Here is an 11,099-nt window from a genome sequence, read left to right on the forward strand (position 1 = left end):
ACGTAATTTCTCAATTCGACAGCAAATCCAGTAGCTCGGGAAAAACTTGATGGTGTAACAGAAACTATTAAATATCCATTTTCTAGCACTTTAGATATGATTAAGGAAACCAAAGAAGCCCGCAGAATGGAGCACAGCGGGAAGAAAACAAAACTAGAGGTATTTCGTATTGCATGGAGGGAAAGTACTTCTACTTACAAAAACACTCTAAAAACTGCTTGATCTACTTACTTTCAATCACTTAGAAAAACACAAACACAACCCCAGGTATTTGTTCAATACAGTGGCTAAATTAATGAAAAATAAAGCATAAACAGGTGCAGACATTTCCCAACCGCACAGCAGTAATGACTTTTGGAAGAATTGTATAAACATGTTAAATCATCTAAACCAACAACATGTATGTGAGACCATATTTAGCTCCTAAAAGAGGTGCTTCCAGAAGTCATAGATCTTCTTCTGAATATTATTTATTTATCAATGTCTTTAGGATATGTCCCCAAATCCTTCAAACTGGTTGTTATTAAGCCTCTCATTAAAAAAAACACAACTTGATCCCTGAGAATTAGTTAATTACAGACCGATCTCAAATCTCCTTTTTCTGATAAAAATACTAGTATCCTCTACTCTATGTTCCTTCTCAGAAAGAAATGGTATTTGTGAAGATTTTCAATTAGGATTTCGACCTTATCATAGTACAGAGATCGCTCTTATTAGAGTAGACAGTTTTTTGTGGTTTTAGTTTTAGTGACTGGTAACAGAAACCCCGAGGTGAGGCGGGTCACTCACTGTCTGTCCCTCTGTGGAGGATGAATGTGATTTAATCGCGCTTCAGAGCTCGTCTATGTGTTCGGTCATCAGCTCCGCTCGTCCAGTCAGTTTCGGGATGCCACCATAAAACATCTGCTGGTGGGAGTTTCTGAAGAGCGACAGCGGACGGCACAACAAAACACAGATATACTTCTGTCCTGTGAAAGAAGGAGAGAAGCACAGATGGACAGACGTTCTGCAAGATCACTGAATCCTGCTGGAAACATCACACACGATTCTTGTTTTCAGTCGGTCATATTTTACTTCGTTTGTGATTTTGAGATTGAACAAGACTAGATTTGATAACAGACGGACTGAGAGCGAAGGGATTCCTTTCCATGTGTCTAACACAGAGCTTTTGTAGCAGAACTTAAAGAGATGAGGAATCTCTCATCGGTGTGTGTTTGTGTGTGTGTGTGTGTGTGTGTGTGTGTTTGTCTGCTTGTGTCTGCGTGTGTGTGTGCGTGTGTGTGTGTGTTTGTGTGTGTGTGTGTGTGTGTGTGTGTGTGTGTGTGAGTGTGTGTGTTTGTCTGCATGTGTGTGTGTGTCTGCGTGTGTGTCTGCGTGTGTGTCTGTGTGTCTGCGTGTGTGTCTGTGTGTGTGTGTGTGTGAATGAGTGTGTGAATGCGTGTGTGTGTGTGTCTGTGTGTGTGTGTGAGTGTGTGTGTGTTTCTACAGTATAAAAACCATTACGCCTGGCGCATCTTTCATCTGAAAGAAAAGAAAGAGGTCAAATAATCCTTCATTCATCCAGACTGACACAGGACTATTGTTATTCCAGAGGTCACCACGAGGTCATGGACACTGACCTAGAAACACCCTAGCAACCGCATACCATCACTAACAACAACCTAGAAGTGAAAAGACTTCAAATCTTTACACTGTATCTGCAGAGAATAGAATAATGAAATAAAAGGCACCACTTAAGTGCACTGTTAAAAAATGATATTTGAAAGCTTTGTATATTTTCTGAAATTTTTGTACAAATCAGAGTTCGAATCTTGTTTTATTATATGAGCTTCCATACTGTTCTTACCTGTAACGCTATATGTAAAAAAAAAAAAAAAAAAAACACACACACACACACACACACAGCTGATTCAACTGTGAAAATTAAATCATTTTATTAGCACATTAGCATTTAGTATTATGAAGCATCCAGATCTACAAAGAAAAAGCCAAGAATTTAAACAAACATTTAACAATACATGGCACAAACAACCCCACAGAATATTTCTAAGGAGCCCAAAAACACACACAGAGATCAACACTGAAGCACGAGCTCCATCCAGACACATGAACATCTCTCCGGCTGATTCTGATCAATCAACATGATCAATAACAGATGCATCACACTGTTTCACCTCATACACATGCTGACACACACAGAGCTGGAGATTCATGCTGCAAAACTGAAGGGTTCACACAGAAAACACACTTAAATCATCCATCCAGGGCTCGCATTTACAGCACGTGTGTGATTCTGACATTCACTCCATCTATATTCCCAACACAGTTCATACAGCGGGTCAGGACCATAAATTATGCTTCAAAAACAACAAAGGAATTATTAAATATGTCTGCTTGTGTCGTTCAGAAAAATAAATGTAAGAGTTTACTGGTTAAAGGCACGTGTGCAACAGAAAAATAAATATAAAATATATTCAAAATAATTCATAAAAATGATTTTACAAATGTAAAAATATTAGCCTTAGATAAAACGTTAAAAAAAACATATTTTAAGTAGAAACGTCAGAAAAAAAAAAAAATTTCATACAGTATTATGGAATTTCTCTTTTTATGTAAATATATCAATAAATATTCATATATGCCCATTATGTAAATATTCCCACTTGTTTTTAAAGATTTTCTCTGGTTAAAACATGTTTCTGTCACACTTTTCTCTAAATGACTTCTCTGGCTCACGGCGTTCATGTGTGTTTGTGTTTGTTTGCTCTTTATTAAATATTTTTATCAATAAACAAAATCTGTTAAATTTGGCACTTACAATACCTTATGTTAATATGAATACAGTTTAAAAGTATTTCAGAGCAGTTCTATGATATTAAAATATAAATTTTGTATATTATGTGCATCTTTAAAGGCAGAACTAATGGGATGAAATCAAACAGCTCGATCACAGTGTCTCTTCTCTTATCTTCTCTTCTCTTCTCTTCTCTTCATTCGTTCACTCCGTCTTCCAGACTTTGTTTAGGGCCTTCACTACCTCCTCGTAGATGATGAAGACGATGGCGACGTCCAAACACACTCGTCCGAGCCGTGGGACCGTGCCCTTATAAAACCTGAACCAGACGCACAAACACACATTAACACATTTAATCATTACACATCATTTCAAACATAACATAAAATAATGACTTATTTCAGCTAATTGCCAAGGCATCATTTCTAATTTCTTGACTTTAGATATTTAATAAAATATCTAAAACTAAAACAGAAATAAATATTTATAAAAATGATGTAGACTTTTAAAGTAATAATAATAAAACAGCAAAATGACTAAAATTATATATATATACACCGTATATATATAGACTATAAGTCCCAATTTTTTTTCATAGTTTGGCTGGTCCTGCGACTTATAGTCAGGTGCGACTTATTTATCAAAATTAATTTGACATGAACCAAGAGAAAACATTACTGTCTCCAGCCACGAGAGGGCGCTCAGTGCTGCTCAGTATCCTGTAGTCTACACTGAACACATAGAGCGCCCTCTCGTGGCTGGAGACGGTAATGATTCCTCTTAGTTCTTGTTTCTAAATAAATGCGACTTATTGTCTGAAAAATACGATTTAATTTTAGTATTTCAACTTAAACAAAAATGAGACATGTTGCCTTGAAAACTAGCTGAAATAAAATTGTTTTTTAATATAATTTATAATAATTGTATTTTTTATAATTATTTTAATTCAGTTAATGTTAATTTTAATTCAAATAATTTTAATTCATATTATTTAAATGATATTGACCCTGAATCATTCTGGATTTGTATTAGCATTTTCAATATGACAATATTTAGTGTGTTTATCAAGCTTTTCTTTGGTGCACACACACACTCACACACACACACACACATACTAATACACACACACACACACAGACACACACACACACTAGTACACACACACACACACACACACTAATACACACACATACACACACACAATAATACACACACACAGACACACAAATACACACACATATGCATACTAATACACACACACACACAAACACACGCACTAATACACACAGACACATACACACTAATACACACACTCACACTTATACACTCACACACACTCTCTCTAATATATACACACACACACACACACACTCTAATATACACACACAAACACACACACACACTCTCTAATCCACACACACACACACACACACTCTCTAATACACACACACACACACACACTCTCTAATACACACACACACACACACTCTCTCTCTAACACACACACACAAACACACACGCACACGCTCTATAATACACACACACACACACACACACACACTCTCTCTCTCTAATAAACACACACACACACACACACACACTCTCTCTAATACACACACACACATACACTTTCTCTCTCTCTCTAATACACACACACACACACACACACTCTCTCTCTCTAATACACACACACACACACACACACTCACACACACACTCTCTCACACACACACACACACACACTCTCTCTCTAACACACACACACAAACACACACGCACACGCTCTATAATACACACACACACACACACACACACTCTCTCTCTCTAATAAACACACACACACACACACACACACTCTCTCTAATACACACACACACATACACTCTCTCTCTCTCTCTAATACACACACACACACACACACACACACACTCACACACACACTCTCTCACACACACACACACACACACTTACGCCGCTGGTCCTTCATGTCGCATGATCTTCATGGCACAATCAATGGTGTTTTTATATTTATGAGCTTCCAAGCCCTGAAAAAAAAAAACATATTTTCATTAAACATTTATTAACAGAAAAAACACTATAAAATCCATCTTTATTTTATAAAAGCAAATCAATTTTATAAATAGTGCTACGAATGATTTGAAACAAAAGATGACTGAGAAACATCATGAGCTGCTTATTCTATCGTTTTTATTCTCAATTTCTCATATATTTATTATTTTCCTTTTTTCTTCTATTATTGTATCTTACTACATTCAAGGTTTACTTTATTTTATTTTATTTTACTGAAATTGTGCAGCACTTTTGGCACACTCTGTTACATGAATAAATATGACAGATTAAATAAAGAAATTGCTTTGTGAATACATTTTGATTTGCTTTGCAATAATGGTCAAAGGTTACAGTATATATTATATTACTAATACAATTCATTAAAAAAATCTATTTATGAAACGCTGTGTGCACCTGCATCCTGGTCTTGATGACGTCCAGCGGCGTGTTCCCGAACACACTCGCCGCTCCAGCCATCGCTCCGAACGCTCCTGTGATGATGGGGTTGATGGGTTTGTTGGGATCTTCACCTAGAAAACATCCCAAAAACAAGCAGTGAGACGCCAGAGCACCTGGATGAGCAGCAGAGGACAGTGCAGCTCAGAGACTGTGTTACCCTTGTACCAGTTCCTCAGAGAGGTCATGACGAAGAACCGGATCGCCTGATTGGATCCCTGCTTGAGGACCGTAGCTGTGAGGCCTTGATACGTCCCTCTGATTCCTGAGACACACACAAACATTAGAAACCACCAATCAGAGTAGTTTAAATCACTGCAAATACGGAATATCTATATCTGAGATCTGGGTATCTGAGATGCTATGGATGATTGGCAATACAATAATTTACACACAATATTTTGTTTCCGAGAAAATAAAATACAAAATATATTCACTGGAAAGCAATTGCTTGCTAGATCACCTTTTTCACTTGGCTTATTTGTAGATGATAAAATAAAATAAAATAAAATAAAATAAAATAAAATAAAATAAAATAAAATACAATACAGCAACCTCAAGATCCTACAAAGGATACGTGGCCTGAAAAGATAAATGAAAAAAATTAAATTAAATAAATTAAAATAAAATAAAATAAGAAAGGGCCACAGCAACCTCAAGATCCTACAAAGGAAATGTGGTCTGAAAATAATAAATAATAATATTTATTTAATAAAATACAATAAAATAAAATAACCTCAAGATCCTACAAATGACATGTGGTCTTTAAAAAAAAATAATAATAATAAAATAAAATAGAATAAAAGCATAAATGCTCCAGCATGATCCCCTACATTGAACAAATCATTTGAAAAATGTGAAATTAAATTAAAATCCCAGCAACAAGATCCTACAAAGGACATGTGGTTTGAATAGAATAGAATAGAATAGAATAGAATAGAATAGAATAGAATAGCTCCAGCATCCCATACATAGGACAAGTTGTTTAAAAAAAAATATATTAATAAAATGAAATAATGCTCCAGCATCCCCTACACTGGACAGGTGGCTTGGAAAATAAAATAAAGTAAATAAAGTGAAATACATTTTAAAAATAATCTCTAGCAGAAAAACGAAGACATGTTATGATTGTATATGAGGTGTCTCTGTGGATGAATTCCTTCTCTTTAAACTCTTGTCACTGGGAAGATTCAGAAGAGTTCAGAGCTGAAATAGTCTTTCACCTTGAGTTCTGACGATCTCGCGCACTCCGTGGAAAAAGCCTCTGTATTTGGGATTAGCTGAGGTTTGATCATGGATGAATTTGACCTGGAAATGTGAGAGATGAAGCACGTACGGTAAAGCTTCAGCAGGAATAAATGCCATAGCTGAATGACCTTTGACCTGACCTTTATGGTCTCCATGGGACAGACGACCAGCACGGCCTCCATCACGCCGGCTCCCAAACCACAGATTAACCCTCGAGTGCTGTCCAGCTTCCCAGCGTCGTCTCTCATCTGGTTACTGAGTATCTCAAACACACCGAACCTGCAGAGGAACACCCCATCATCACATCTGTGTTAGAAATCAAGCAGCGCTGCAGGGCAGGACACTAATCAGATCCATTTCAAAAACAGCACACTATATAAATCAATCTTTTTTTTTGCACCACACAATCTTCTGTTTGTGAGAAAAGCATCCCAGATTCAGTGGTAAACAATACAGAAGTCATACATACAAAGAAATCAAATTAAATACATACAATCAATCAATCAACAAAAATCATAGCTAAAGTAATTGTTTGCTATATTTGTTTCTGCATAAAATAAAATAAAACTATCACTAAAGAAGAGCTTTGGATATCACTTCTTTAAAATAAAATAAAATAAAATAAAATAAAATAAAATAAAATAAAACTACCACTAAAGAAGAGCTTTGGATATCACTTCTTTAAAATAAAATAAAATAAAATAAAATAAAATAAAATAAAATAAAATAAAATAAAATAAAATAAAATAAAATAAAATAAAACTATCACTAAATGAGAGCTTTGGATATCACTTCTTTAAAATAAAATCACTCACATAATGGGAAAAAGAACAATGAAAGACAGAAGGAAGTGAGGGGAAATGACAATAAATAAATAAATAAATAAATAGCGCTTTAAGGCATTTAAGCACACATGAAAAAAGACATCACGTATTATTTAGGAAGCCCTTTAACCATCTAAATTGATTATTTATAAAAGCATTTTTGGCAAAGTTCTAATTTTTTCATTCAGAATTTATAGGCTTTTGGGTATATATGGACACGCCCCTTTTTTAAACGACCCCGTTATAGCTACCCAAAGGGTTTTTGGGTAATTAATGACCTAGACAGTCCAGAGAATTGTGCTGCAGTGGTTTGGTTGAGACTGAGCAAAAAACGTAGGACTTGTTAGCAAAAGTATTTTTTATATAAACTTGAATAATTCATGAACAATTTGATTGACACCGGTGGTTCTCAATGCAAAGTTGTTCGGAATGAGGAGGTCTATCGTTTACGCCCTTGCCATATCACACCCCAGTGGCCGATTTCTTTCAGATTTCTCACAGACCTTTAGGGCATGGCAGCCATGTTTTTTTTAGATATGCAAATGACCTCATAGATACTTGTGGCTCTTTGGACAAAGACACTGCATACCAATTTTCATGTTGATTGGACAAATGTTTGTGAAGCTTTTTATGTTTTTTCCCCTATTATAGCGCCACCAAGTGGCCTAGTGCCACATTTCTTTTGAAGGGAACTCAGATTGAGCTCTTAAATAGTTGAAAATCCTATTTTTTTTATTATTATAATTATTCATAGTCACCCTCCAGATAATTTTTCTACTCTGCTTTGGTTCCAATCAGGCAGAAACCTAGGACTAGTTCATAAAAGTAGATTACAAAAAAAAAAAAAAATCTAAAATACCCCAAAATTTAGCAGACGATCAAATCCGAGGTTTGCATTTCATCTGTCATGAGCCTAGGATTCCAACGACATGAGACACTTGAGCCTGTGGCCAACAGTTTAAGAGTTAAGAGTGATTTTGTACTGTTGATCGCTGTAGCGCCCCCGTCAGGCCGATTGGGGCGAGCATTGGTGATCTTGTAGACGGTGTGAGTACTACCATCCCTCCAAGTTTCAAGTCTCTACGGCTAACGGTTTGGTCTGCTGATCAGTTTGAATCAGGTGGAGATTGCTGATCCTTGACCATTCTATCAATTAAAGTAGACGTTTCAGCACTACACACTCGAAACCCTTATGACCCTATTTTTCTATATGTCAGAAATAGCAAGTACACTAGTATGCTGTTCTGAATTCAGTCCATGACTCTCTATATTACCTGTTAATATAAAGGAAATACAGACATGCATTTCCACAAACATATGCATGCAGGACAGATACGACTGCAGGACGTCCAGCAGAGTCGAGAGCTTTTTATAGCACTGAACCGAACAAACAGACGAGCTAAACACAATCTGTCTGTCAATCTACCTGAACGCTTGCCTCGTCTGTCTGCTTAATGTCTCCACCGGCATCATGCATTTAACAATCTCTCCATCTCTCTCTCTCTCTCTCTCACTCTCTCTCTCTCCATCAAATTCAATTGTCTCAAATTCAATTTAAAAGTCATCCATCCTGCACTATTCATGCAGCTTTTTCAGCATGACAGGATCAAACTCACACTACCAAGACATGTTGGCTGTTTAGAAAGGAATACTTATCAGCTGCTTAGTATATACTGTGTTACATACTATTTTTCAAATAAATTGTGAAATAGTATGCAGTATGCATTAATGAATGATTAATACGGCATTACTTTAACAGCACAAGCTCACAATGGCTGCATTAGATAAATAAATGAACTACGGAAAATATATATATATATAATAAATAAAATTATTCATCAAAACTATAACAGTATATTAATGAGCTAAAACTAAAATCAATACAAATCATTTAGGTATATTTAAAAAACGAATAAAAAAATACTTAAATCAACTAAAATGAAAATAAAAAATGTATGAATGAAAAAAACTCTTAAACTAATTTAAGATAGCAATATAAATTATATGTTTATTAACTTGAAATAAAATAACCATTAAGTGGAATTAAAAAATGAAATAAAATAAAAATGTGGCTAGAGTTGCCACTCAGAGCAACATTTCTGGTTGTTTAGTTTAGTAAAATTGAAATAAAAATTGTAAAATTATTAAAGATTCTTAAAACTACATAAATATAATAACAAAAAAATGAATAAAAGTGAAAAAAACACAAAACACTCAAATTAACATGAAAACATATGTATATATATTAATATTATATATAAGATGATTTTGAGGATACGTGTGTTTGCAGCCTCTCTGTAAACCAGTGTAAATCTATCAGAGCTAAAGCAGTTTCAGTGTCTGGAGAACACAGCTGCATTCAAATCAGACGAAGCTCGTAAACGCAATCTGGGCTTGGATCCAGCGGTCAGTGACAGACGTACAGCACTGGATCCATTAGCAGGACAAACGCAAGGTCACACGAGTCCAATCAGCTAATGGAGAGAAGAAAAGAGGAGGAGGAAGACAGGAGCGCAGGAGACCACAATCAATCAGAGTGTGATGAAGACAAAACCACCGCTGATCCAGGACCAGTCTGAACTGGCTTGAGATCAATTACTTCATGAACTCAATTCTTTAAAAAAGGTATGAAAACTGTATACACACATTTAAAATAATATGTTTTATATATATATATATATATATATATATATATATATATATATATATATATATATATATATATATATATATATATATATATATATATAATAAATTAAAATAAAATTATAAAGATCTGTTTTAAAAATATATATATAAAAGACAAAAACACAAAATAAAATTACTAAAACTTGAAATGAAAAAACTAAATAACTAAAATTAACAAATGAAAAAAAACGTATATAGCTAAACTAATAAAAATGGCAAGAACCTAAAAATTGCTAAAAAATATCACTAAAATTAAGAAATGTTTTAATATAATTTAATTCAAAATATGAACAAAAGCTATAACAGTATATTAATAAATAACAAAAAAAAGTAAAAACAACACAATATTACTAAAACTAACTAAAATGAAAATATTAAAATATAAAAACAAATTCAAAATATTCATAAAAACTATAAACGGTCTATTTATTAATGAACTAAAAACAGTAAAAGTATAAAAATTATAGGTATATTAATAAAGAAATGGAAACGACAAAAACTAAATTGCTAAAACTAACTTCAATGAACATGAATTAAAAAAAATATATATATACATATATATATAAATCTGAACTAATAAAAATGGCAAAAACAACAAAATTGCTAAAGCGTTCACTAGAAAAACTATAACAGTATATTAAATTAAATAAACAAAACACATAACATAATATTACTAAAACTAAAAAAAATAAACATCTAAAACATATTTAAAAAAGCTAATTCAAAATATTAATAAAAACTAATGATACTAAAATAATAACATTTAGGTAAAACAGAACAGGATACAGACTAATGTTAGGATACTTTTACGGTGCTTTAATCATGCATTTTTGTTCTTTTTGGAGCCTAGTGGACATGGTCACTAATAAATATGTCCCTGGACCACAAAAGCAGTCTTAAGTCTCTGGGGTATGTTTGATTTGTAGCAATAACCAAAAATACATTGTATGAGTCAAAATTATTGATTTTTCTTTTATGTCAAAAATCATTTAGTAAATATATCAGAACTTAATGTTTGA

General features: G+C 33.9%; 1 protein-coding gene across 1 annotated transcript in view; it reads right to left on the bottom strand.

Annotated features, from left to right (window-relative positions):
* Positions 1–1,909: 1,909 nt before the first annotated feature.
* The window catches only part of LOC128018080 (tricarboxylate transport protein B, mitochondrial-like), an 18,195-nt gene continuing 9,005 nt past the window's right edge, over positions 1,910–11,099 (bottom strand). The window contains exons 4-9 of the mRNA XM_052603461.1: positions 6,709–6,847; positions 6,544–6,628; positions 5,481–5,585; positions 5,279–5,394; positions 4,766–4,839; positions 1,910–3,113 (exon numbers count right to left, since the gene is read on the bottom strand). Coding sequence (XP_052459421.1) covers positions 2,999–3,113; positions 4,766–4,839; positions 5,279–5,394; positions 5,481–5,585; positions 6,544–6,628; positions 6,709–6,847 — 634 coding nt within the window. The 3' untranslated portion in view covers positions 1,910–2,998. The remainder of the gene's footprint in view (positions 3,114–4,765; positions 4,840–5,278; positions 5,395–5,480; positions 5,586–6,543; positions 6,629–6,708; positions 6,848–11,099) is intronic.

Source organism: Carassius gibelio, chromosome A8 (assembly GCF_023724105.1).
Source record: "Carassius gibelio isolate Cgi1373 ecotype wild population from Czech Republic chromosome A8, carGib1.2-hapl.c, whole genome shotgun sequence".
Lineage (NCBI taxonomy): Eukaryota > Metazoa > Chordata > Actinopteri > Cypriniformes > Cyprinidae > Carassius > Carassius gibelio.